Source organism: Oncorhynchus mykiss, chromosome 2 (genome assembly GCF_057628025.1).
Source record: "Oncorhynchus mykiss isolate SJ-2025 chromosome 2, ASM5762802v1, whole genome shotgun sequence".
Lineage (NCBI taxonomy): Eukaryota > Metazoa > Chordata > Actinopteri > Salmoniformes > Salmonidae > Oncorhynchus > Oncorhynchus mykiss.
In genome coordinates this window covers 16,635,678-16,662,049 of record NC_143023.1, presented here as the reverse complement: position 1 = coordinate 16,662,049, position 26,372 = coordinate 16,635,678, and the positions used below count along the sequence as shown (strand labels likewise).

The following is a 26,372-nucleotide window of genomic DNA, read 5'->3' as shown; positions in this document are numbered from 1 at the left end:
GTTGATTGATACCTGTATAAGTAGATACCGTACAGGTATCAACCTGTAATTAGTACCATGTTGTACAAGTAGATACCGTACAGCTATCAACCTGTAATTAGTACCATGTTGTACAAGTAGATACCGTACAGGTATCAACCTGTAATTAGTACCATGTTGTACGGTATCTACTTGAAGGATGGAACTGCTTTCCATATAGCACAACATGGTACTAATTACAGGTTGATACCTGTACGGTATCTACTTATACAACATGGTACTAATTACAGGTTGATTGATACCTGTATAAGTAGATACCGTACAGCTATCAACCTGTAATTAGTACCATGTTGTATAAGTAGATACCGTACAGGTATCAACCTGTAATTAGTACCATGTTGTGCTATATGGAAAGCAGTTCCATCCTTCAAGGAAGCTTGAATGAAAATGCACTACCTGATAATGGGGGCCACTTATAATCATGTGAATATATTTGTATTTCTATGAAACGCTGTTACAAACCAAACTGTCTATTTAATATTCAGAAGTCATCATGACTTTAGATTTTTCACCCATTTTCAAACTGTTGATAATTAAAGTTTTTGAAAATGTTATTTTAGTTTCTTTCATGTTCATTTATACATACAATAGGATCATTCATTCACATGAACCAAATATTTTATTACATAACTTTTTATTTTTAATCTGGCATTTCGGACTACTTCATTCTATAAAAGAATAAACACTTTCACACTAGCAGACATTGTTGAACACATAACTGAAATAACGACGCCTGTACGTCAGGCAGAAAAAGCACAGGTATATGAAAACCCAAACATATTTTATTGATGCAGCTTTATGTCCATTGAGTTTCTCCCCTCCCTCCCTCCCTCTCACTTGGTCTTGGTAGAGAAGATGTAGGACTCCAGAAGAAAGACAGTCTCATCCACCTGGTTCTCTGTAGAGTCCAACCTTCAGGGAGAAAGGAAACAAGTAAAAGAAAGAGGTAATAAAGCTACAGTAATGTAGCAGTATTAGTAATAACAAGTATGTAGTAGTACTTGTTGATGTGATGTCGTAGGCCTCTAGCTGTTGTCTATAGATATATAGTATGGGTGTCATAGCAGTAGCATCCTGACTGGTTGCATCACCGCCTGGTATGGCAACTGCTCGGCCTCCGACCGTCAGGCACTACAGAGGGTAGTGCGTACGGCCCAGTACATCACTGGGGCCAAGCTTCCTGCCATCCAGGACCTCTACACCAGGCAGTGTCAGATGAAGGCCCTAAAAATTGTGAAAGACCCTAGCCACCCCAGTCATATACTGTTCTCTCTACTACCGCATGGCAAGCGGTACCAGAGCGCCAAGTCTAGGACAAAAAGGCTTCAGTTTTTACCCCAAGCCATAAGACTCCTGAACAGGTAATCAAATGGCTACCCGGACTATTTGCACTATTGTTCCACCCCCCCCAACCCCTCTTTTATGCTGCTGCTACTCTCTGTTTATCAATAATGCACAGTCACTTTAACTATACATTCATGTACATACTACCTCAATTAGCCCGACTAACCAGTGCCTGTATATAGCCTCGCTACTGTTATTTGTTACTCTTTTTACTGTTGTTTATACAGTTGGACAAAAAAGTATTTAGTCAGCCACCAATTGTGCAAGTTCTCCCACTTAAAAAGATGAGAGGCCTGTAATTTTCATCATAGGTACACTTCAACTATGACAGACAAAATGAGAAGAAAAAAAATCCTGAAAATCACATTGTAGGATTTTTAATGAATTTATTTGCAAATTATGGTGGAAAACTTTTGTTATTGACCAAATACTTATTTATCTCAATACTTTGTTGTATACCCTTTGTTGGCAATGACAGAGGTCAAACGTTTTCTGTAAGTCTTCACAAGGTTTTCACACACTGTTGCTGCTATTTTGGCCCATTCCCCCATGCAGATCTCCTCTAGAGCAGTGATGTTTTGGGGCTGTTGCTGGGCAACACGGACTTTCAACTCCCTCCAAAGATTTTCTATGGGGTTGAGATCTGGAGACTGGCTAGGCCACTCCAGGACCTTGAAATGCTTCTTACGAAGCCACTCCTTCATTGCCCGGGCGGTGTGTTTGGGATCATTGTCATGCTGAAAGACCCAGCCACATTTCATCTTCAATGCACTTGCTGATGGAAGGAGGTTTTTCACTCAAAATCTCACGATACATGGCCCCATTCATTCTTTCCTTTACACGGATCAGTCGTCCTGGTCCCTTTGCAGAAAAACAGCCCCAAAGCATGATGTTTCTACCCCCATGCTTCACAGTAGGTATGGTGTTCTTTGGATGCAATTCAGCATTCTTTGTCCTCCAAACACGACGAGTTGAGTTTTTACCAAAATGGTCTATTTTGGTTTCATCTGACCATATGACATTCTCCCAATCTTCTTCTGGATCATCCAAATGCTCTCTAGCAAACTTCAGACGGGCCTGGACATGTACTGGCTTAAGCAGGGGGACATGTCTGGTGCAGTGGTAATTAAGGCACAGTGGTAATTAAGGCGCAGTGGTAATTAAGGTGCAGTGGTAATTAAGGTGCAGTGGTAATTAAGGTGCAGTGGTAATTAAGATGCAGTGGTAATGTAGTATTTGTTGATGTGATGTCACAGGGCTTCTAGCCGCTGTCTCCATAGATCTATAGTATGGATGTAGTGGTAATTAGGATTTGAGTCCCTGGCGCGTAGTGTGTTACTGATGGTAGGCTTTGTTACTTTGGTCCCAGCTCTCTGCAGGTCATTCACTAGGTCCCACCGTGTGGTTCTGGGATTTTTGCTCACCGTTCTTGTGATCATTTTGACCCCACGGGGTGAGATCTTGCATGGAGCCACAGATCGAGGGAGATTATCAGTGGTCTTGTATGTCTTCCATTTCCTAATAATTGCTCCCACAGTTGATTTCTTCAAACCAAGCTGCTTACCTATTGCAGATTCAGTCTTCCCAGCATGGTGCAGGTCTACAATTTTGTTTCTGGTGTCCTTTGACAGCTCTTTGGTCTTGGCCATAGTGGAGTTTGGATTGTGACTATTTGAGGTTGTGGACAGGTGTCTTTTATACTGATAACAAGTTCAAACAGGTGCCATTGATACAGGTAACGAGTGGAAGACAGAGGGGCCTCTTAAAGAAGAAGTTACAGGTCTGTGAGAGCCAGAAATCTTGCTTGTTTGTAGGTGACCAAATACTTATTTTCCACCATAATTTGCAAATACATTCATTAAAAAACCCTACAATGTGATTTTCCAGATTTTTTTTCTCTCATTTTGTCTGTCATAGTTGAAGTGTACCTATGATGAAAATTACAGGCCTCTCATCTTTTTAAGTGGGAGAACTTGCACAATTGGTGGCTGACTAAATACTTTTTTCCCCCACTGTATTTCTTTACTTATCTATTGTTTACCTAAAAATCGCACCGTTGGTAAGTAAGCATTTCACTGTAAGCTGTTGTATTCGGCGCACGTGGCAAATAAACTTTGATTTGATTTAGTAGTAGTACTTGTTGATGTGACGTCGTAGGTCTTCCAGTTGGAGGTCTCAACTTACTGTTGAGAGTTAGAATAGTAGAATACACAAGTTGCAATTTTGACATGTTGTGCATCAGCAGTTTCTCTTGTTATGTCAGTCACTGACAGTCACTCAGCCATGTCAGCTAACATGTTCTAGATTGTTAGTCTTATCTAAACTAGCAGTAATCATGGTCAAATTATTCCCTCTCACTCAGATAGCATATTAAAAACAGAAAACATTTCTCTCCACCTTATGGCAAAATGTGTAGAATTGCATGCAAATGTTCTCTAAAAAGTAAATGTATTGTCTCCTAGCTTAGGGCCCCTAAAAGGGTCGGCTCCGACTGCATGAGTGGGTATGGATGTGGTGCGCAGACCCGCGATGTTCATATTTTTTGTGGCCCCCCCCCATCCCCATCAAAGTTGCCCATCCCTGATCTATAGTACGTGTGTATTAGTAGTAATGCAGTATTTGTTGATGTGATGTCACAGGGCTTCTAGCTGCTGTCTCTATAGATCTATAGTATGGATGTAGTGGTAATTAAGGTGCAGTGGTAATTAAGGCGCAGTGGTAATTAAGGCGCAGTGGTAATTAAGGTGCGGTGGTAATGCAGTATTTGTTGATGTGATGTCGCAGGGCTTCTAGCTGCTGTCTCTATAGATCTATAGTATGGATGTAGTGGTAATTAAGGCACAGTGGTAATTAAGGCGCAGTGGTAATTAAGGCGCAGTGGTAATTAAGGCGCAGTGGTAATTAAGGCGCCGTGGTAATTAAGGCGCCGTGGTAATTAAGGTGCCGTGGTAATTAAGGTGCCGTGGTAATTAAGGTGCCGTGGTAATTAAGGTGCCGTGGTAATTAAGGTGCCGTGGTAATTAAGGTGCCGTGGTAATTAAGGCGCAGTGGTAATGCAGTACTTGTTGATGTGATGTCGCAGGGCTTCTAGCTGCTGTCTCTCGGGGGCAGTGATCATCTCCTCCACCTCTGTCAGCTGTTCAGGCTCCGCCCCACTGGCCTGCAGCGATGCCAGGATCGCCTCGATTCGCTGGGACTTCTCCAGCAGACGCCTGTCAATCAAACACAGGAAGTCGTGTACATGTACCAAAATTGCTGAGGATTACATACACAAAAAGTCAGACTTGTGTCCATTGTGGTCCTCTATTGTCCTCTAAAAGTCAATATGCAGACCTAAAGAGACCTTAGCAGGAGACTTAGAGAATAAAACCAAATCTATCCATTCATCCACTCAGGAATCAATCAATAAACTCACTTGTTCTCCTTGGTCTCGAAGAGGCGCCTCTCAATCAGATTAGCCACTGTCTGCATGTAGTGATGGGGGAAAATGTATACAGTTACATATCACAATATTGTTTTGGACTTGTTCTCCATCTTCTTTTTATAATAGTAAGCCAACAGATTTTCTGCACTTTTATTTCCATGACTGATCAAAACAAACGTTCTCATGCTCTCTCGTCTCTCTGCAGCAGACATATAGCGAGCAATATGTTTGGAACATCAAATCGCAATATCGCATTGCATATAGAAATGTGAGAATCGCAATATATATTGTATCAGCATCATGAGGTCCTCGGCAATTCCCAGCCCTATCTAGCCCTATCTAGCCCTATCCAGCCCTATCTAGCCCTATCCAGCCCTATCTAACCCTATCCAGCCCTATCCAGCCCTATCTAACCCTATCCAGCCCTATCTAACCCTATCCAGCCCTATCTAACCCTATCCAGCCCTATCTAACCCTATCCAGCCCTATCTTTAAGTCAGACGTCCACCATTAATTGTCAAGTCAGCGATGCACAAAGTAATGATGTCACAGAGGGCTTCTACAGAAACGCAGCCTGAAACCCCAAACAGCAAGCAATGCAGATGTAGAAGCCATATCAGGCGGGCTTCCGCAACAATGGAGTGTGAATTGCGACACTAAATGTGGTCCTGAAGCTCAAGTTGCAGCACCGTAAAGTACACATGCAGACATATACACTCACCGGCCAGGTTATTAGGTACACCACCACATTCACCAAAATATAGCGCTCCTACAGACTGAGTCACGTCACCGTGGCTTGCTATATAAAGCAGGCAGACAGGCATTGAGGCATTCAGTTACTACTGTTTGATTGAATGTTAGAATGGGCAAAGCCAGTGACCTAAGTGATTTTGAGAGTGATATGATCGTCAGTGTCAGGCATGCCAGATCTCAGAAAGGCCGCTGTCCTGGGCTTTTCACGCACAGCAGTGTCTACGGTTTCCCAGGAATGGACATACAAAAATCATCCAGTCAGCGGCAGTCCTGTGGGCGAAAACAGCTTGTTGATGAGAGGTCGGAGGAGATTAGCAAGAATCATGCAAACTAACAGATGGGCCACAAACAGGCAAATAACGGCACAGTACAACAATGGTGTGCAGAACGGCATCTCGGAATGCACAACTCGTTGGTCCTTGTCACAGATGGGCTATTGCAGCAGACGACCACACAGGGTTCCACTCCTATCAGCTAAAAACAAGAAGAAGTGGCTCCAGTAGGCTCAAGATCACCAACAGTGAACAATTGATGAGTGTAAAAACATCCACGAAATCGGTTCCTGTTGCGTCATGCTGATGGAAGAGTCAGGATTTGCCGTAAGCAGCATGTGTCCGTGGACCCATCCTGCCTGGTGTCAACGGTACAGGCTGGTGGCGATGGTGTACCACTGTCCAATCTGCAGCAACCGTGTGATGCCATCGCATCAGCATGGACTAGCATCCCTGTGGAACGTTTCTGACTTTTAGAGTCCATGCCGCGAAGAATTCAGGCTGTTCTGGAGGCAAAGGGGGGGTCCGACCTGGTACTAGACAGTTGTACCTAATAAACTGAAAGTAGATTTTTGACTCATTCTCCTTCCGTATTTCCTCTTTATTTAGACTGTTTAAAATGTAGATGTAAAGGTACAGTTGTAGAAGAGAGAAAGTCAGAAAGAGGCTGGGGATTTAATGTGTCAATGTGGACAATATGTGTTCAGTAAACTGCAGCACTACCGCTGCGCCGCAGGTTTGCAAATATTTTGCCCCGAGTGCAACATCTTGCATCACGCTCATCTGCAATATCAGCGTTTCATCCTGCTGCTCATAGTATAGCTTAGTTTGAATGTGTACCTTGTAGCAGTGTTGTAGCAGTAGGCGGGCAGTAGGCAGCTGGTTGACAGTGTACAGGTAGAAGGTACGTGAAGGGGCGTGGTCAGGAGTCTTAGGGATTTCCTAGGGTGGAAAAACACAGGTGAGCATGATAATGTACGGTTTGTATAGTGTGTGTGTGTATTTGTGTGTTACCTGTAGCTGTACCAGGTTCTCTGACAGCAGTGTGTACAGCATGTCTTTGGCCTCCTTGGCAGGGATCATAGCAAAGTCCTCCACCTGCTTCTGCTCCAAGTGACGTTTCCTTAGCAACAGACGGAAGATCCTAGCCGACCGCGAGCCAAACCTGACAATGGGAAAGGTTGAATGAGTGACACCCTACAAGTTATGTAGTCACCGTGGGCAGAGACATAAACACAGTAAATGGACACAGACCAACTCTGACAAACACAGACACACCGACCTCTCCTGTACCACAGACTCCAGTGTGGCTCTCGCCAGGTTGGCCAGGGCTCTTTGGAGATCTGAGTGGTCAGTCAAGAAACGACCACTTACAACTGTATCATGAAATACTGGAAATGACCCATTATACAATAGTGTGTGGTGTGTGGATGAGAAACTCAAACAGGTTTCATCAGGGTTGAAAAAGGATACTGACCACGTACATTCCTCCTCCACTGTCACCTGATTTCCCCACAAACTCCATCTGAGGAAGAGGGAGGGAGAAACATCAGTTTACCAGCCCCCTAGGCACTGATCCAAGGTCAGTTATGCAATTGATCTCCCAATGGTTAAGGTTGGGATATGGGGAGGGGAATCTAGATCTGCTCCTACCGGGTCATCCACCAGAAGGGAGAGGTACTGGTCCAGGATTGGTCTGCTGATGCTGTAGTTGGGCGGGAGGGAGCGGAAGATCTCATTGGCTGAGAGGGGCTGAGTGTAGGCGGCAGTCTGTGTGGTGGTAACCTCACTCATCCTCAACATAGTCCTCACTATCTCACTACTGGTCTGTAGGGGGGAAGAGAGCGGTCTTTTTCACTCAGACCCCCCTTCCAGCATTGGGAAATATCCCGTATGACATCTATTTCTATGGGCACAAGCACTGTTCATGATACAAACTGTTCACACCCTTCTTGTTGGTGGAGAAAACATCTGGTAGGTTTAAAGCTTTCCTGCAATTCGAAGTGCAGAGAAAATGTTGCCATTTATTTTTTATTTAACTAGGCCACGCCCTCCCTGCTAACCCCTCAGTTTTTCGAATTACTGACTTAGACCACCCCCATTAAATCTCTCCTGGTCTACAAGCATACGGAGGTGGTCTGTAGGGGTCTGTGACACTGACCTGGTCCAGTTTGCTGGCCACAGCACTAATGACGGCCTGGTCTCTGAAGTGCTGATGGAACCTCTCAAAGTTCACCTGCCAGTAGATCCCCTCATCACCACACGACTGGAAAGAGAGGGAGGGAGGAGATAGAAAGAGGCACAAGTCGTTCAAAACGGTTCCATTGAGAGGAGTAAAAGAAAAACAGAACAAGGTTCTCTGATTCTCTATAGCAGCCCATTATCTCTGAGTGTCAAGAGTAGAGGGTCTGACCTCTACCTCCATCTTGGCTTTCTTCCCTCCTCTCTGCTCCTCACTATCGTCACTGGAGCGTCTGCGCTTCCCACGACCTGCCCCACAAACACAACAAGCGAGTGTATAGCAAATATTTACTGAATTACATATAGCAGGAGGTTTACATGTGGGTATGCACGCAGATGAAAAGGTACTATGTGTTATATGAGACAAAGTGTTTGCGGTACCTATGAGTGTGACATGGGGCAGCTTGTAGCAGTCGGGGTTGCTCTCTGCTGTTGGGGGGGCAGTGGAGGCGGGGGCGGCAGGGGTGCTGGGGGTCGCCGGGGTAGTGGAGGAGGCTGCAGTTCCCATCTCGGCCACCGGAGGACAGCGCTGCAGGAAGTGAGTCTCCACCAGCTTAGAGAAGGCTGAGACCACCTCACTGTACTCCATACTACGACCCTCTACAGAGAGAAAAATCATGAGGACAGAAGGAGAAGAAAATATAGAACAATCATACATCTTGTAATCGCTCTCTCACACACCCTCCATGTTATGAGTGAGTCGGTCAGCTACAGTCTTGACCGTGTTGCTCATGGTCATATGGCCTCGTTGTAGGACCTCCTCCACGATGAGTTCTCCTGTGTCTCCATACAGGGTCTTAGCTGTGTAGATGTACCGCGGGTACCGCAGAACCCTTAGAACCCGCTCACAGTTGGCCCGGTACTCCACTGGGCTCCCGGGGCCTCGCCGGCCCGACCCGAACTCACAAGCACCGTGCTGTACCAACACACACAGAGACTTCTTCACCTGCAGAAGAGACAGGGTCACCACCTAGGTTGAACAATATGTTTTATGTGTGTGTGTGTGTATATGTGTTTGTTTGTGTAGTACCAGGTCCAGTGGTGTGTTGGTCTCATTGGCGATGGTCCTGAGGTTCTGTGCCCCTCCTCTGAGCAGGTGAGTGCCTATCCTCTCCACCACCTCTCCAAAGTGCTCCTGTAGCAGCAGGCCACACAGCCGCACCTCCTGGGCAGTCATATGCTGAGACAGGAGGAACCGGGGAACAGGTCAACAACACGTTTTTGGACTGTTCATCGAAATATACGTATGCTGAGAAGTATGATGACACTAACAACCGGTAACCAAATCACGGCTTTTCAACAACGTTTACTGACAACTTTAATTTTAAAACTGAACTGCCATGCTCACAAACCTCTGCAAAACACCCTTTTCAGATCATGAAATGAGTTTCGGGAGAATCCTCGCAAAACAACTTCAGAATCCCAAACACATGTGATTGCCAGCGCCACAACACAACGAATTTCCGCCCTCACAGGTAAGCTTATTTTCCCAAAGAGTTGCGCATTGCATGAAGGGATGTTGGCGGACCACCCTCTTTGGTATGCAGGAGGACCGACGTCACTGTTTGTGCTATTCTGGGGAAGATGGCGGAAGCTGCGGCGGTTCCCCCGCATCGGTTCTTCTGTCATTGTTGTAAGGGAGAAGTAAGCCCCAAGCTCCCGGTAAGTCAGTCGTTTCACCGTGTCCCGATCAAGGCTGTTCAATGCAGGTCTTGTTATTTTCCGTCGGTTGACAACCGAATCGGAGTCCAGCAAATAGCAGTAGTTGTTTAACTAGCTAGCTGCTAACTGTAGACGGCTAGCCAGTAGGGCCCTCGGCACTGGCTCTAACTAGCTAGCATACAATGTTGATGTTTGTTGTTGCTCGCTTTAACAATAGGGTTTGTCAACTCATTTCTTTAACAAAGACATGATGTACAGTAATGGTTAAAGATTATACTGGCATGGTTGAATAACCGTACCTGTAGTTACTGAGTAGCTGGTGTTATTTGATTTGATGTTAACCTTATTCGAGGTGGGTTTTGTGTGCTTTTCCTGAATTCCTCGAGGAGGTAGCTATATGGAAATCTGATGGATATTTCAACCTAACTCGGCCAGTCTGGCTACTCCTTGGCCTACAAAAGCAGAGGGAATACGGGGGTTTCCTTGGCCTGGGGCGCGTTCAGCAGGACACAACGGTTTGGCACGTTCAGATAGAACATATTATGTAGAACAATAAATCATGTAGGCTCTATTTACGCATTCTATCTGCAACGTTCGTGAACGTTTGGCAACTGAATGTGGCACAGTTCAGTTTCATAATCAAACTGAAAGTAAAATGTAGAAAGACATTGCACAATATTTTGACTGCTTGACCCAAATTATTTAACTACATTAATCTGTATTGACTGCGTTCATTATAGAAGAGACGTTATGACGCCGTTTTGCATTTAGCTAGCCAGTCGTGTAGCTAGCTATCTGTTAGTTATTGACTCGCAGTCTCACTCACTCAGTCTGCTTGTCTAAATCAACGTTAGCTAGGATACATTTGTGAATGTTAGGCTGGTCAGTTAGAGGCAGGCTGGTAATCCCGTTTATTCCCTTCCTGCCATTGAAGCTAAATCTGTGAGGTGTCTGAAGTAGGCCTAGACAGGGACATAAGGCCAGTTTTGAGATTTCCCTCTTATTGGGAAATATATCTGTGCCTATGGGTCAGATCCATCTAGCCCAGGGTTTCGCCAAACTCGGTCCTGCCCCCCCATCATCAAGATTGGGCTCCAGAGTGGCGCAGTGGTCTAAGGCACTGCATCTCAGTGCTAGAAGCGTCACCACAGACCCTGGTTCGATTCCCGGCTGTATTACAACCGGCCATGATTGGGAGTCCCATTGGGCCAGTGTAGTACGGGTTAGGGTTTGGCCAGGGTAGGCCGTCATTGTAAATAACTGACTTCTTAACGGACTTGCCTTGTTAAATAAAAGCTTTGATTATTTGAATCAGCTGTGAAGCTCTCAGGCAAGAAACTATTGTACTGGGGTTGGGGATGAATTTGGGAAACTCTGCCTGCTGGGGGTGAATTTGGGAAACCCTGCCTGCTGGTCTCACTGTCTCACACTCTGTGCTGCTGAGGCATGTTTCAGCCATGCCCACTCACTGACTGCATATAAGCAGTTCATCTGAGAGAGGGTCAAACATACATGGCAGAATCCTGTGCTGAAGCATTCTTCTTTCAGGCATCACCGGATGACAATATTGCATACAATTTTGAACAATTTTGGAATGAGGTTCACTTCATGTTCAAGTGTCCTTTTGTTTTGTGGAATAAAGAACATGTCTGTGTCATAGGCCTAATCCCATTGTGAGTGAACTCGACACAGGTGACAACAGTGTCAACTTCCACTTTACATGTTGATGTTCCTGCCTAGGCTATATCCTGACTCTGCCACAGATCTCTACTAGACATTTCCCCATTCCCCATTCTACAGACAGAAACCCCTGCATAGCTGCCTCAGCAGCCCTGTATAGAACACAGTGTGACTCATGTACTCTCTGAGTTTGTGGTGTTGTGTGTTTTTGCAGGAGTACATCTGTCCCAGATGTGAGTCTGGCTTTATAGAGGAGGTAACAGAAGATTCCAGGTGAGAATATCTTGTTTCTTATGTCTGTAGCTTTATTAAATCTACCAGAAATAGGCTAGGCAGAGTGAATGGAAGGTGGTGGAGAATGACTGTGTATAGATGTTGGATGTTACTAATGCTGTGTTCTGCCTACTGTTTCCCTCAGTCTGCTAGAGGGTGGCACTAACGGGACAGATGACACAGCCACACAGTTTGCAGAGGTATGATATGCAGTGCACTGTGGCCTGGATGGTACAGGGGGGAGGGATGCAAATGTCTACTGTGATCTCATCTGTACTAAATGTATTATCCCATCTTTCTTTCACATGCTTTCTCTATCTCTCTCTCCCTTTCACTCTCCCTCTCTCCATTCCCCCTTCTCCCACCCTCTCTGTTTTCACCCTCACCCCTCATTTCTCTCTCAGCAGCTGTGGCACCTGTTGTTTGTAGAGAGGCCTTTCACAGTGGATGGTGACAGTCCAGACTCAGAGCCCCGGGTCCCTGGTGGAGGGGTTGGGGTAGGATCAGGGGGGTTAGGTCTGGGGGGGCTGGGAGGGCTAGGAGGCCTGGGAGGAGGTCCTATCGGAGGGTCAGTCCCTGCTGGGCTAGGAGGACCCCTGGGGGGTCCTCTGGGAGGGGGGGAACACTGGGGGCCCGGTCGCCCCCCTCGCCTGCACAGTCAGCGGAGGTACCGCTCCAGAGGGAGCAGCAGACCTGACCGCTCACCTGCCGTAGAGGGGTGAGACTCCTCTCCTTACGATGCCATGTTGATATTCATATGGCTGTTTTGATCAGTCAGGATTTGCAGGTTCTAAATGTAGTCTTTTTTTTAAAGTTTTCAGTGTTCTGCTGATCTCATTCCTGACTGATGTGTGTGCCTTCTCTCTCTGTAGGATAGTACAACAGTTTCTGGCTGGTCTATTTGCCAACTCTGGAGTTCCTGGCTCACCTCCCCTCTCTTGGTAAGAACCTTCTTACTACCATGTAAGCAGTGGTTATACAGTATGTAAGTCCATAGTTTGACTTACACACTTTCTCTTGTGGATTCTGTACAAATAGTGAGGTGGATCAACATGAATATTTGAAGGTTCCCTGACTTGTTATGGGTGTGCCTCAGCCAGCACCCCTGGGACCCTGTCATTTAAACCCAAACTAAATCACAACCCATATTGTTGCTGTTCATCATGTGTGAAACAGGATATTTCCTGAATGTTTCATCTTTAACTGTAATTGACCTCCTCTCTCTGTGTGTTAGGACGGGGATGCTACACTCTAACCCAGGGGACTATGCTTGGGGACAGGGGGGACTGGACGCAGTCATCACACAGGTACGCACGCACAAACCCCATTCACTTGATTTGGTATGGATGACCACTAACCAACTATTACTTCATACTACGTAGTATGCTATATGGATGTTGGTAGACCCAGAATGCTAATGAAGGTTTAGCAGTTCTCTTGGTAATTTCTCTCTATCTTTTCCAGGATGTTTCTGATGGTTTTACTCTTTTGTTGTATCATGCTAGGTTAGCACACAGTTTACAGCACAAAGGTGAATTGCAAAGCTGTTCTTATAGTTGCATCACAATCACAATGGTTGCTGCAGGATCTTCTCTGTCTACCTGTGTGTAGTTGTTAGGTCAGTTTGAGAACACGGGCCCTCCTCCTGCAGAGAAAGAGAAGATCTCCTCCATACCTACAGTCAACGTGTCTCAGGATCAAGCAGGTCAGTCCTTTACCTCTCCAGTTTCTCCATAGTGCCTATACACTACCAGTCAAACGTTTGGACACGCTTATTCATTCAAGGGTTTTTCTTTATTTTTACTATTTTCTACATTGTAGAAAAATAGTGACAACATCAAACCTATGAAATAACACTTTATTGGTTGTAACCAAAAAAGTGTTAAACAAATCAAAATATATTTTAAGTCTTAGATTCTTCAAAGTAGCCACCCTTTGCCTTCACAGCTTTGCACACTCTTGGCATTCTCTCAACCAGCTTTACCTGGAATGCTTTTCCAACAATCTTGAGGAGTTCCCATATATGCTGAACACTTGTTGGCTGATTTTCCTTCACTCTGCGGTCCAACTCATCCCAAACCATCTCAATTGGGTTGAGGTCAGGTGATTGTGCTCCCGAGTGGCGCAACGGTTTAAGGCACTGCATCTCAGTGCAAGAGGCGTCACTACAGTCCCGAGTTCGAATCCAGGCTGAATCACATCCGGCCGTGATTGGGATTCCCATAGGGCGGTGCATCGGCCATCATTGTAAAATAACAATTTGTTCTTAACTGCCTAGTAACTGCCTAGTTAAATAAATAAAATAAAAATAATTGTGGAGGCCAGGTCATCTGATGCAGCACTCCATCACTCTCCTTCTTGGTCAAATAGCCCTTACACAGCCTGGAGGTGTGTTGGGCCATTGTCCTGTTGAAAAACAAATGATAGTACCACTAAGCCCAAACCAGATGGGATGGCGTATCGCTGCAGAATGCTGTGGTAGTCATGCTGGTTAAGTGTGCTTTGAATTCTAAATAAATCACAGACGGTGTCACCAGCAAAGCCTCCTCCTCCATGCTTCACGGCGGGAACCACACAGAGATCATCCGTTCACCTACTCTGCGTCTCACAAAGACACGGGTTGGAACCAAAAATCTAATTTGTCCATTGCTCATATTTCTTGGCCCAAGCAAGTCTCATCTTCTTATTAGCGTCCTTTAGGAGTGGTTTCTTTTGCAGCAATTCAACCATGAAGGCCTGATTCACGCAGTCTCCTCTGAACAGTTGATGTTGAACTCTCTGAAGCATTTATTTGGGCTGCAATCTGAGGTGCAGTTAACTGTAATGAATGTATCCTCTACAGCAGGTAACTCTGGGTCTTCCTTTCCCATCAAATTACATTTTATTGGTCACATACACATGGTGTTAGCAGATGTTATTGTGAGTGTAGCGAAATGCTTGTGCTTCTAGTTCCGACAGTGCAGCAATATCTAACATGTAATCTAACAATTCCACAACAACTACCTAATACACACAAATCTAAGTAAAGGATTGGAATAAGAATATATACATATAAATATATGGATGAGCAACGACAGAGCGTCATAGGCTAGATGCAATAGATGGTATAAAATACTACATACATATGAGATGAGTGAGGCAAGATATGTAAACATTATTAAAGTGGCATTATGGCAGTCCTCATCAGAGCCAGTTTCATCACAGCGCTTGATGGTTTTTGTGACTGCACTTGAAGAAACTTTCAAAGTTCTTAAAATGTTCCGCATTGACTGACCTTCATGTCTTAAAGTAATGATGGACTGTCGTTTCTCGTTGCTTATTTGAGCTGTTTTTTCTATAATATGGACTTGGTCTTTTACCAAATAGGGCAATCTTCTGAATACCACCCCTACCTTGTCACAACACAACTGATTGGCTCAAACACATTAAGAAGGAAATAAATTCCACAAATTAACTTTTAACAAGGCACACCTGTTAATTGAAATGCATTCCAGGTGACTACCTCATGAAGCTGGTTGAGAGAATGCCAAGAGTGTGCAAAGCTGTCAAGACAAAGGGTAGCTACTTTGAAGAATCTCATATAAAATATATTTTGATTTGTTTAACACTTTTTTTGGTTACTACATGATTCCATATGTGTTATTTCATAGTTTTGATGTCTTCACTGGTATTCTACAATGTAGACAATTGTAAAGAAACTCTTGAATGGGCCTCCCGGGTGGCACAGTGGTTAAGGGCGCTGTACTGCAGCGCCAGCTGTGCCATCAGAGTCCCTGGGTTCGCGCCCAGGCTCTGTCGTAACCGGCCGCGACCGGGAGGTCCGTGGGGCGACGCACAATTGGCCTAGCGTCGTCCGGGTTAGGGAGGGATTGGTCGGTAGGGATCTCCTTGTCTCATCGCGCACCAGCGACTCCTGTGGCGGGCCGGGCGCAGTGCGCGCTAGCCAAGGTTGCCAGGTGCACGGTGTAGCGTCCGACACATTGGTGCGGCTGGCTTCCGGGTTGGATGCACGCTGTGTTAAGAAGCAGTACGGCTGGTTGGGTTGTGTATCGGAGGACGCATGATAAGCAATGACAGCAATAAGACAAGATAGTAGCTACTACAACAATTGGATACCACGAAATTGGGGAGAAAAAGGGGTAAAATAAAAACTCTTGAATGAGTAGGTGTCAACTTTTGACTGGTACTGTAAATAAGCTAGTATAGCTGTGCTGCTGACTCATAGCTGCTGTCGCCAGTCCTCCCTGTCGTTGTCTTTCTCACACATCTGTCCTCTGTCTCACTCTCTCTCTTCCTCTCTGTCTGTCCCCCAAGGCCCACATAGCTGTTGTCTCACTCTCTCCCTCTGTCTGTCTCTCTGTCCCAGGGCCCACATAGCTGTTGTCTCTCTCTGTCCCCCCTGGCTCAGGGCCCACATAGCTGTTGTCTCTCTCTGTCCCCCCTGGCCCAGGGCCCACATAGCTGTTGTCTCACTATCTCTTGTCATTAAGAGTGCTACTTATTACTCTTAAATCATCTCAACGAGCCACTCAGGAATTTGGCATCAGATGCTAGGCTTCAGTTATTTTAATGTCTGATAGGCCGTCATTGTAAATATGATCATTTCTAACAGGAATGTAATACTAGATAATAAAAAGGGGTGTGTGTGTCTCCAGACTGCAGTATGGAGTGTCCGGTGTGCAAGGAGGACTTTGCAGTGGGAGAGCCCGTCAGACAGCTACCCTGCAACCACTTCTTCCACTCAGACTGTATAGTACCCTGGCTGGAAATGGTGAGGAGGGTGGGGTAATATTTAGTAGGAGGAATGTTTTGAAGATGTTTGTTACTGATTTTCTCCTCTCTCTCTTTCTGCAGCATGATACGTGTCCTGTGTGTAGGAAGGGGTTGAATGGAGAAGACAGCAACACCCAGAACCCCCCAGAATCCCCCTCTCTAAATACGGACCCCCGCACACAGGAGAGATGGTCCTTCTGAAATACACCTCCCCCTCATCCCTCCATCCCCTTATCGCACCTCTCATCTGACCTCCTTTTAATCTCTCATCTGTCCTTCATTCTACTTTTTTGACCCTCATCCCCCCCTTCTCTACAAACTACTGCACACGGGAGATAAGGACTTTCTGAAGGATAGACCTCCTCCATCTCTGCCTCATTCCTCCGTGTCATTCCTTCATCTCACTCCTCCTCTCTGAATCATCTCTTCATCGATGGTCATCTCAGTTTGGCTGTTCCTGTCTCAATGCCCCTGGAACCATGTTCACACAGAGTACACACACACGTCATGATCTATTAGCTGTCCTCTGCCTCATCATGACCAAGCACTTGCCTTTACCTCGCTTCAAACATCAACCACATCTCGCTTTTTCTACTCTTTTCTCCATATTTCTCTTTTTCCATCCTTCTGAAAAGCACTGCTGTAAAACAATGTTGTCTCTCCCTACCTCTCTACTCCTGGGATGCATCTCAATAGTCTAGTGGCTTCCTCTCCTCTTCATCTGCACTGAACATGGCAGATGCTCACCGGGAATTTGGTTTTGCCTTTCTAGCTCTGTCACATCAGTGCAGAAAGGAGACATCATTTTGACTATTGAGACGGGCCCCACAACAATCTTTCGCTGTCATTCTGGTGTATATATATTAAACAGATTGCATCGCTCTGTCATTTTACTCCTCTGTTGATGACTTGTCTTTTGTTTCACATTTCTATCACTCTATTTTTTTAATGTAAATACTTTTAGTCCAACAACTTCTGGTTTGAGAAGAGAACAACAAAGCATATTGAGAATGGAGACAAATGTGAATCCCTGGGTATTAGTCTGTATATTATTATATATATGATAACATGTATGATGTATTAATAAATCAACAAAAATATTAAAAACCATTAACATTGATTTTTATCGGGTCTGTCTGTCCATTAAAACGTCCAGATACTTGTGTGACGACGTAATAGAGAGACATCATTTATTCAAAAGGCAAATGGTTTAAACGGCATTAATAGATTCGGTACATGATCTCTTTTCTAAACCAGATTTCAGTTTAGAAACGGTTGTTAGCAGTGTAATGGTCAGACCGTCTCAAGCAGCAGCAGTGTCTGATCATAGTAGATAGTGTACCTGGTCCTGGTTTGATCACATGCTATATTCACACATTCCAGAGCTTCTCCCAGCGTGATAAAGATCAGTGCAGATAGTCACAGCATAGGAACACGCAACATATTTGGCTGTATTGGCTAAAACACACACACATTTCAAGCTCTGATCCCAGAAATGCCAGAGCCCACGATGCTGCAGGTTATCTATTAGATATGCTGTTCTGAGGAGGCAGCACATTGGGCTTCGGATGGTGGTGGGAGTTGAGTGTGTAGTGGTGGAAATGTAGCAGACCTGGTAGTGAGGACTGTGACAATGCTTTGGCCCTGGCAGTAAAGGTGTGTGTTCCATTCCAGTGCGGTCAGAGTGTGTTCCAAGCGAGTGTGAGCAGGGAGTGGGCTGGAGCACTGGAGGAGATGAAACCCACAGCAGGATCATACACCTCAAACTGGACCTCTGACGACAACCTGCAACACACACACAGTCTCACATCAAGGTAACACACATGCAAATACACACAAAGTGTTAACACACACACTTTCACCCACCTGTTGAGGATGGTAAGCACCACTGACCCGTCTGGCCTGACGAAGGCAGAGCTTTCCAGTTTTGTTTCCTGACTGAAGGACACACCCACTCTCTGAGACCCCTCCCACAGGAACTTACTGTGTAGCAGAGTTAATTTACTTGTGTTATATGTACTTCAAAACACATACAGGTCAGTGATCACCAAGTAAGTTAGGAAAGAAGGGTTCATTTTATAAAGTATTGGTACAGGGTGTCAGACCTGCCCAGGTGGGACAGTACAGTACCTGAAGTGGGCCATGCTACAGAAGGTGGGACAGTACCTGAAGTGGGCCATGCTACAGAAGGTGGGACAGTACAGTGCCTAAACTGGGCCATGCTATAGAAGGTGGTACAGTACCTGAAGTGGGCCATGCTACAGAAGGTGGGACTGTACAGTACCTGAAGTGGGCCATGCTATAGAAGTTGGGACATTACAGTACCTGAAGTGGGCCATGCTATAGAAGGTGGTACAGTACCTGAAGTGGGCCATGCTACAGAAGGTGGGACTGTACAGTGCCTAAAGTGGGCCATGCTATAGAAGGTGGTACAGTACCTGAAGTGGGCCATGCTATAGAAGGTGGTACAGTACCTGAAGTGGGCCATGCTATAAAAGGTGGGACAGTACCTGAAGTGGGCCATGCTATAGAAGGTGGGACAGTACCTGAAGTGGGCAATGCTATAGAAGGTGGGACAGTACCTGAAGTGGGCCATGCTACAGAAGGTGGTACAGTACCTGAAGTGGGCCATGCTATAGAAGGTGGGACAGTACCTGAAGTGGGCCATGCTATAGAAGGTGGTACAGTACCTGAAGTGGGCCATGCTATAGAAGGTGGGACAGTACCTGAAGTGGGCCATGCTATAGAAGGTGGGATAGTACCTGAAGTGGGCCATGCTATAGAAGGTGGTACAGTACCTGAAGTGGGCCATGCTATAGAAGGTGGGACAGTACCTGAAGTGGGCCATGCTATAGAAGGTGGGACAGTACCTGAAGTGGGCCATGCTATAGAAGGTGGGGCAGTACCTGAAGTGGGCCGTGCTATAGAAGGTGGGACAGTACCTGAAGTGGGCCATGCTACAGAAGGTGGGACAGTACAGTACCTGAAGTGGGCCATGCTATAGAAGGTGGGACAGTACCTGAAGTGGGCCATGCTATAGAAGGTGGGACAGTACCTGAAGTGGGCCATGCTATACAAGCATTTCGCTACACTCGCATTAACATCTGCTAACCATGTGTATGTGACAAATAAAATTTGATTTGATTTGATCTATAGAAGGTGGGACATTACAGTACCTGAAGTGGGACATGCTATAGAAGGTGGGACAGTACCTGAAGTGGGCCATGCTATAGAAGGTGGGACAGTACCTGAAGTGGGCCATGCTATAGAAGGTGGTACAGTACCTGAAGTGGGCCATGCTATAGAAGGTGGGACATTACAGTACCTGAAGTGGGCCATGCTATAGAAGGTGGGACAGTACCTGAAGTGGGCCATGCTATAGAAGGTGGTACAGTACCTGAAGTGGGCCATGCTATAGAAGGTGGGACATTACAGTACCTGAAGTGGGCCATGCTATAGAAGGTGGGACAGTACAGTACCTGAAGTGGGCCATGCTATAGAAGGTGGGACAGTACAGTACCTGAAGTGGGCCATGCTATAGAAGGTGGGACAGTACCTGAAGTGGGCCATGCTATAGAAGGTGGGATAGAACCTGAAGTGGGCCATGCTATAGAAGGTGGTACAGTACCTGAAGTGGGCCATGCTATAGAAGGTGGGACAGTACCTGAAGTGGGCCATGCTATAGAAGGTGGGACAGTACCTGAAGTGGGCCATGCTATAGAAGGTGGGACAGTACCTGAAGTGGGCCATGCTACAGAAGGTGGGACAGTACAGTACCTGAAGTGGGCCATGCTATAGAAGGTGGGACAGTACCTGAAGTGGGCCATGCTATAGAAGGTGGGACAGTACCTGAAGTGGGCCATGCTATAGAAGGTGGGACATTACAGTACCTGAAGTGGGCCATGCTATAGAAGGTGGGACAGTACCTGAAGTGGGCCATGCTATAGAAGGTGGGACAGTACCTGAAGTGGGCCATGCTATAGAAGGTGGTACAGTACCTGAAGTGGGCCATGCTATAGAAGGTGGTACAGTACCTGAAGTGGGCCATGCTATAGAAGGTGGGACATTACAGTACCTGAAGTGGGCCATGCTATAGAAGGTGGGACAGTACAGTACCTGAAGTGGGCCATGCTATAGAAGGTGGGACAGTACCTGAAGTGGGCCATGCTATAGAAGGTGGGACAGTACCTGAAGTGGGCCATGCTATAGAAGGTGGGACAGTACCTGAAGTGGGCCATGCTATAGAAGGTGGGACAGTACCTGAAGTGGGCCATGCTATAGAAGGTGGGCTGTTTGTAGAAGATGTCTCGGCTGTGGTCCACGATGATAGGGCTGTCCACAAAGTTCTTCACCCAGTTGGGCCCTCCTCCTTGGTCCAGAGCCAGGTTCCAGTCTGTCCAGCCCACCACATAGTGGTTCAGGTCCTACAGCAGATGAGAGGAGAGAGAGAGGAAGAAAGTGACTCATTCACTGTCTAGTTTGTGTTGTTGTGTTACCTGGCATTGCATCAGCATAAACAATCCTGTGATTCTCAGGAGAGTGACTGTCCCAATGCAAAATGAATGGAGAGGGAACAGTTAAGAGAGTCCTGTTTCAGTCCTGCAGAGTATTCAGAAAGGGAGGAAGAGCGGGAGGTATGGATAAACCGAGAGCACCATTCTAGCTTGTTCCCTTGGGCAACATAACAGAGCAGCAGTTTGAGCTGTAGAGTTCAGTATGAATGTGTTTAACTCGCGCTGCAGGACATGACACAGAACTGACTTCACAAGGGACGAACAAAGAGACAAAAACAGACAGCTCACAGACACACCTTCAATTCATCAGTTGGCCCCTGTAACATTTCACAACCAGCACCTATGCTACTCACGAGATCATACACAGGAATCTGACAAAACACTGAGGTCACACTCAACTTCTTTTTGTCTGATGTCATGCTGACCTGTTCAATTACCTGCTACAGTAACACATTCACTTGTACACCTGTACGATGTCATTCTCACCCGTTAGCCATGCGACTAAGAAAGAGTATTGACGATCCTCATTCTAGGTCATATGTGTTACCTGTATGATGCTGTGTGCGTACTGCTCAGCTCTCTCCCAGCTGCCCAGCCGTACTCCTCTGTCTGAGGGGCTCCAGCCAGCGCAGGCCTCCGTTCCAAACAGGTAGTATTCTGGGTACAGGTGGTGGGTAGTGCCCAGGGAGAGCTCTGCCGGCACCAGGGTGTCCAGGTACCAGTGGACTCCAACACCATGGATATACCTGCCAGCACGCACATCACTGAGGACCTGGGGGGGAGGAGGAGCATACTTCACTATTGTCCAAATGTACACTTTCAACATTTCACTATTTCTTTATGGACTTCTCCCCTTTTCCCATGCATCCTTTTGTTGACTCTCTCTACTCTCTGTCCTTGACCCTACCTTACCCCATCCCTTCATCTCTAATTCCTTTCCTCCCTCTCTCAAAGCCCCCCCTCGTCTTTCAGAGTCCCTCTCCCTCACCACTTTAGCCCAGTGTGGCAGTAGCAGTCTGTTGTCGTCCAGGATGAGGAGGTGTGTGTGGGGGTGTGTGGAGGTGTGTAGGGCGGGGCCAAGGTCCAGGCCCACCCAATCCCTCTGCTCCTCTGCTGTGAAGCCCAGAGCCTGGAAACTGGAGCAGAGAAAACAGATTACTGTTATAATATAATATATGCCATTTAGCAGACGCTTTTATCCAAAGCGTGCATAGATTTGAGGTATTTTGGTGGTTCCGGGAATCTCACCCACTACCCTGCGTTACAAGCTCCATACATTACCAACTGAGATAAAATAACCTGTAACATGGACTTCCTCTATAACCAACTTCATTACCAGAATGCAACTACTAACTAAATATCACTTTTTCCTGTTGTCAATTATGTACCTGCCTTAGATACACATGTAATATAAAGTGAGATGTGACCTGTAGTTGGTCATCTGTCCAGCAGAGGGCTCGTTGCCTGTGGTCACGGCCCAGAATGATAGGTTGTATTTGGCATACTCCTCCAGGAACCTGAGGGGGAGGAAGTAGAATGAATACTCAGAGAGAGGGGGAAAAGTCCAACTCCTCTGTAAGGCTCCATGTGCCCAGTTCTTGGTGTGTATGCTGTATGATACCTTACATAGTATTTAGCCCAGGTTAAGGTGTGTATGCTGTATGATACCTTACATAGTATTTAGCCCAGGTTAAGGTGTGTATACTGTATGATACCTGACATAGTATTTAGCCCAGGTTAAGGTGTGTATGCTGTATGATACCTGACATAGTATTTAGCCCAGGTTAAGGTGTGTATGCTGTATGATACCTGACATAGTATTTAGCCCAGGTTAAGGTGTGTATACTGTATGATACCTGACATAGTATTTAGCCCAGGTTAAGGTGTGTATGCTGTATGATACCTGACATAGTATTTAGCCCAGGTTAAGGTGTGTATACTGTATGATACCTGACATAGTATTTAGTCCAGGTTAAGGTGTGTATGCTGTATGATACCTGACATAGTATTTAGCCCAGGTTAAGGTGTGTATACTGTATGATACCTGACATAGTATTTAGCCCAGGTTAAGGTGTGTATGCTGTATGATACCTGACATAGTATTTAGCCCAGGTTAAGGTGTGTATACTGTATGATACCTGACATAGTATTTAGTCCAGGTTAAGGTGTGTATGCTGTATGATACCTGACATAGTATTTAGCCCAGGTCTTGTGCTCCTTGCCCCCAGGCTGGCCCTTCAGAGAGCCCTTGCCAGTGAGAGCACCGTTGGTCTTCAACCATGCGGGGGCGCTCCAGGCACTGGCCAGCAGAGACAGGGGGCGGGGCGACAGGGCCTGGGCTCGCTGCAGCAGTGGGATCTGGAATTGGACCAACAACAGGAAGTGGTGTTGTGAGTACATACATCCCTATTCCTCCATGACTGCATGGCCATGCACGACTCCAACATCAAGTTTGCTGACAGTGGTAGGCGTGTTCCCCGGCTACCGTCTGACATTCGAAGACATTACAGGTGCATCAAAGTCAAGACAGAGAGACAAAAACCTGCTTCTAATACCAGGCCATCAGACTGTTGAACAGCCATCACTAGCTGTCTACAAGGTGATGCACACTCACTGACACCGCATACTGTCCCATGTTATAGAGACATTGAACCACTAGTCACTTCCTGTTTCACACTGTGTATTTAAATACTGTATCCCCGACATAGATTAATTATTCTGCAGCATTGAAGGTCCCCAAGAACACAGTGGCCTCCATCGTTCTTAAATGAAAGACGTTTGGAACCACCAAGACTCTTCCTAGAGCTGCCCCCCGGCCAAACACCACGTCACAATAACAGCACTTACAGTTGACCGGAACAGCTGTAGCAGGGCAGAAATGTGACAAGCCGACTTGTTGGAAAGGTGGCATCCTATGATGGTGCCACGTTAAAAGTTACTGAGCTCTTCAGTATGGGCCATTCTACAGCCAATGTTTGTCTATGGAAATTGCATGGCTGTGTGCTCGATTTTATACACCTGTCAGCAATGGGTGTGGCTGAAATAGCCAAATCCACTAATTTGAAGTGGTGTCCACATATTTCTGGCCATGTAGTGTACCACTGCTGTAAATACCATTCTTAGTCTAGCTTGTGGAAATCCCCTCAGTGTGTACAAACTGTATGGGTTTCATTTTGATACTGATACAGTGCTATTTAGGTTGTTCATTGGATTCAGACGTTCTTGATTTCTTGCCTTTTTTATTTTTCTTTTAATTGTTTGACATCTGACTGCAGTGTTTGGAGCTTGTAACATAAGCATTTCACTGCACCGCTATAACACCTGCTAAACTGTTTACGTGACCAATAAACTTTCATTTGATACGTTTACGATCTAACAAGTCAAAGGAAAGAAAGAGCAGAAAAGAGAGAAACAATCTAAGCCACCTTCATGTTCGTGTCCTCTGGTGATAAGGTAAAGTTGTCCAGGTTGTAGTCGCCAGGTGAGTCAGCGTAGGTGTACAGATGGGTTGAGAAGTCACAGCTGGCAATGGGCACCCGCACCACACTGTACCCAATACCTGGGACGCAAAGCAACAGCAGTATACACACTTAACTCAGCCTTTATGTGGCCAGGTTTGTCCCATTGACATAAAATGTCTTACTCAAATAAAATAGGCATGACTATTCTAGTAATTATGATTATAATCATTAGTGACACCCTGACCTCTCACCCTGAGCAGAGAAGTACTGTCGTAGTAGCTGGTCCTGTGTTCTGGGGGACAGAGACAGGATGTTGATGGCAGCGGAGTCTGACATGGCTCCTCCAAACCCTCTGATCCTCTGGTACTTCTGGTAGGGAACCACAGTCAGCCTGAGAACTGGGAGAGATGGAGGGGGAGGGACAGGGGTCAGTACAGGTCCTGAAGGGTAACAGTGTGTGCAGGCTTTTGTCTTTTTTGTTTCCCACCCTTGGGCTATTGGGGGTTGTTGTTTTCAGCCCAGGTTATTCTCACCTGCTCCAGTGCTGTTCTTCTGTACCTGTCCCTGTCCTCTCTGCAGCCTGCTGCCAGCCTTACTGCTGGTGAAGGACAGGAACTGACCCAGTGCAGGCAGTGTGCCCGACCCAATACTGTCACAGTGGGTGGAGTTACACTCACACACCACCGAGCCATGGCCAAAGTTACGGGCCACACACTCATCACTGCCTGGGGAGAAACAGACACAGGGTTATAGAGGGTCGTTTATAAGGAAAATGAGGAGAAGGGAAGCTATGCGTCTTGGGTCATCAGCGTCAATAAATGACATGACTGACATGCTGATTTAAACAATGCAGTTCAGAAACATGTGTCATAAAGCTTTATGTATGTGTTAAGTAGTTATAAACATGGTCATGGCTAGTTCCACATTTAATTCGACTGGTTAGTTAGTTCCCATGTGAAAGTGGCCATACATGACATACTGTACCTCTGGATCGTGTTGCTACTCCAATGAACAAAGCGAGAGGGATGAGTGCTGTTGACAATGGCATTCTATCTGTAGAGAGAACAGAGAATAACAACAGCATGCTGACAGGTGCTGTAGGCTAATAGCCCCTGGTCATGACTCAGTTCCATTACATTATACATACGGAGTAACGTTAGGCTCCTTTAGTCCATGAACTAGTGTCATTTTAATCCGCAACTGTAACATTCACTGTCACCAGTGCGCATCAGAGGTTCGTTCTTACCTAGTTTTTATCAGGATCTTTGACATAAAGTGCACGTCAAATATTGAGTCGCATGTCCAACTGATTTTCTCTGCTATTTCCGGATTGTCCAAAATTGTATGGACCTCGATAGTCATATGACAAGCGCACTATGGTACGTCACTTCAATGTAAATTGTAGTTTACCGCTAGAGGTCGCCAGTGACAAATACAAGGTTGGGAACACTGCCCACCATAGTAGTGTAACCAATGTGTAACGAGCCTGCAAAGCCACTGAAACTCACGTAGCTAGTTAACTAGCACAAACAGTTCGGGACGATCATTTTCCATGAAATAATCAAGTTGAAGTGTATTTGGATGAATATAGTGCCCACCAACATCCACCAACCCGGACCCAACGTACACAGGCACTACTCAAACTGACTGGCCCAGCGTGCCCCAGACAGCATCATCACATACAGAAACTCATTTGCATAACACTGTGTGATAGGCTGAGAGATATTCAAACGTATACACACATTAGTTTACGTTACCCATGTAAATAGAATCCATGGATTCTATTTCTATGACATTACATTCTTAGACCGAAACACATCATTTAACTGACTAAACATAAAACAACATATATGTAATCCACTGAGACATTGTACAGTGACCACACAGATAGAACAATAATCTAGTGTGAGTTAGTTATGAAAATCTTTGTCAATGC

The 26,372-nt window shown here is 45.9% G+C and overlaps 3 protein-coding genes across 10 annotated transcripts; 1 reads left to right on the top strand and 2 right to left on the bottom strand.

Annotated features, from left to right (window-relative positions):
• Nucleotides 1-656: 656 nt before the first annotated feature.
• polr3c (polymerase (RNA) III (DNA directed) polypeptide C) lies at nucleotides 657-9,698 on the bottom strand. Of its 6 annotated transcripts, none has more exons than XM_090190626.1 (14): nucleotides 9,547-9,698; nucleotides 9,104-9,253; nucleotides 8,755-9,019; nucleotides 8,455-8,673; nucleotides 8,246-8,322; nucleotides 7,994-8,098; nucleotides 7,486-7,659; nucleotides 7,306-7,357; nucleotides 7,115-7,175; nucleotides 6,847-6,997; nucleotides 6,673-6,774; nucleotides 4,799-4,848; nucleotides 4,446-4,595; nucleotides 657-951 (listed from the first exon to the last, which is right to left on the bottom strand). In XM_090190626.1, the coding sequence occupies exons 1-14, from the start codon at nucleotides 9,685-9,687 to the stop codon at nucleotides 873-875; spliced, it is 1,776 nt and encodes a 591-aa protein (XP_090046752.1). In that variant the 5' UTR covers nucleotides 9,688-9,698; the 3' UTR covers nucleotides 657-872. The 6 variants fall into 6 exon arrangements, 5 of the variants coding, with proteins under 5 accessions (XP_090046752.1, XP_036795692.1, XP_036795697.1 ...); XM_036939797.2 differs by having other exon boundaries at nucleotides 9,426-9,611; XM_036939802.2 differs by having other exon boundaries at nucleotides 8,252-8,322; nucleotides 9,426-9,572.
• rnf115a (ring finger protein 115a) lies at nucleotides 9,602-17,581 on the top strand. Of its 2 annotated transcripts, none has more exons than XM_021598295.3 (9): nucleotides 9,602-9,735; nucleotides 11,630-11,688; nucleotides 11,834-11,888; nucleotides 12,096-12,406; nucleotides 12,561-12,629; nucleotides 12,923-12,995; nucleotides 13,300-13,393; nucleotides 16,344-16,459; nucleotides 16,543-17,581. In XM_021598295.3, exons 1-9 carry the CDS (start codon nucleotides 9,658-9,660, stop codon nucleotides 16,660-16,662), a joined length of 975 nt encoding a protein of 324 aa, XP_021453970.1. In that variant the 5' UTR covers nucleotides 9,602-9,657; the 3' UTR covers nucleotides 16,663-17,581. The 2 variants fall into 2 exon arrangements, with proteins under 2 accessions (XP_021453970.1, XP_021453969.1); XM_021598294.3 differs by having other exon boundaries at nucleotides 12,093-12,406.
• On the bottom strand, nucleotides 17,582-26,120 carry gba1 (glucosylceramidase beta 1). Of its 2 annotated transcripts, none has more exons than XM_036939785.2 (12): nucleotides 25,683-26,120; nucleotides 25,421-25,489; nucleotides 24,970-25,161; nucleotides 24,688-24,834; nucleotides 24,401-24,534; nucleotides 23,161-23,333; nucleotides 22,403-22,492; nucleotides 21,964-22,111; nucleotides 21,523-21,747; nucleotides 20,722-20,885; nucleotides 18,328-18,444; nucleotides 17,582-18,246 (listed from the first exon to the last, which is right to left on the bottom strand). In XM_036939785.2, exons 2-12 carry the CDS (start codon nucleotides 25,482-25,484, stop codon nucleotides 18,141-18,143), a joined length of 1,560 nt encoding a protein of 519 aa, XP_036795680.1. In that variant the 5' UTR covers nucleotides 25,485-25,489; nucleotides 25,683-26,120; the 3' UTR covers nucleotides 17,582-18,140. The 2 variants fall into 2 exon arrangements, with proteins under 2 accessions (XP_036795680.1, XP_036795674.2); XM_036939779.2 differs by having other exon boundaries at nucleotides 25,421-25,485; nucleotides 25,683-26,119.
• Nucleotides 26,121-26,372: the final 252 nt, after the last annotated feature.

Coding starts and splice junctions, on each gene's coding strand:
- rnf115a (XM_021598294.3), top strand. CDS start 9,658: ATGGCGGAAGCTGCGGCGGTTCCCCCGCATCGGTTCTTCTGTCATTGT. Junction 12,407..12,560: donor CGCTCACCTGCCGTAGAGGG/GTGAGACTCCTC, acceptor CTCTCTCTGTAG/GATAGTACAACAGTTTCTGG. Junction 12,630..12,922: donor GGCTCACCTCCCCTCTCTTG/GTAAGAACCTTC, acceptor TCTGTGTGTTAG/GACGGGGATGCTACACTCTA.
- polr3c (XM_090190626.1), bottom strand. CDS start 9,687: ATGCGGGGGAACCGCCGCAGCTTCCGCCATCTTCCCCAGAATAGCACA. Junction 7,660..7,993: donor TGGCCAGCAAACTGGACCAG/GTCAGTGTCACA, acceptor TCCCCCCTACAG/ACCAGTAGTGAGATAGTGAG. Junction 6,775..6,846: donor AGAACCTGGTACAGCTACAG/GTAACACACAAA, acceptor TTTCCACCCTAG/GAAATCCCTAAGACTCCTGA.
- gba1 (XM_036939779.2), bottom strand. CDS start 25,798: ATGACTATCGAGGTCCATACAATTTTGGACAATCCGGAAATAGCAGAG. Junction 22,493..23,160: donor TGGGCTAAATACTATGTCAG/GTATCATACAGC, acceptor CCTCCCCCTCAG/GTTCCTGGAGGAGTATGCCA. Junction 18,445..20,721: donor TATAGCATGGCCCACTTCAG/GTACTGTCCCAC, acceptor TCTGCTACACAG/TAAGTTCCTGTGGGAGGGGT.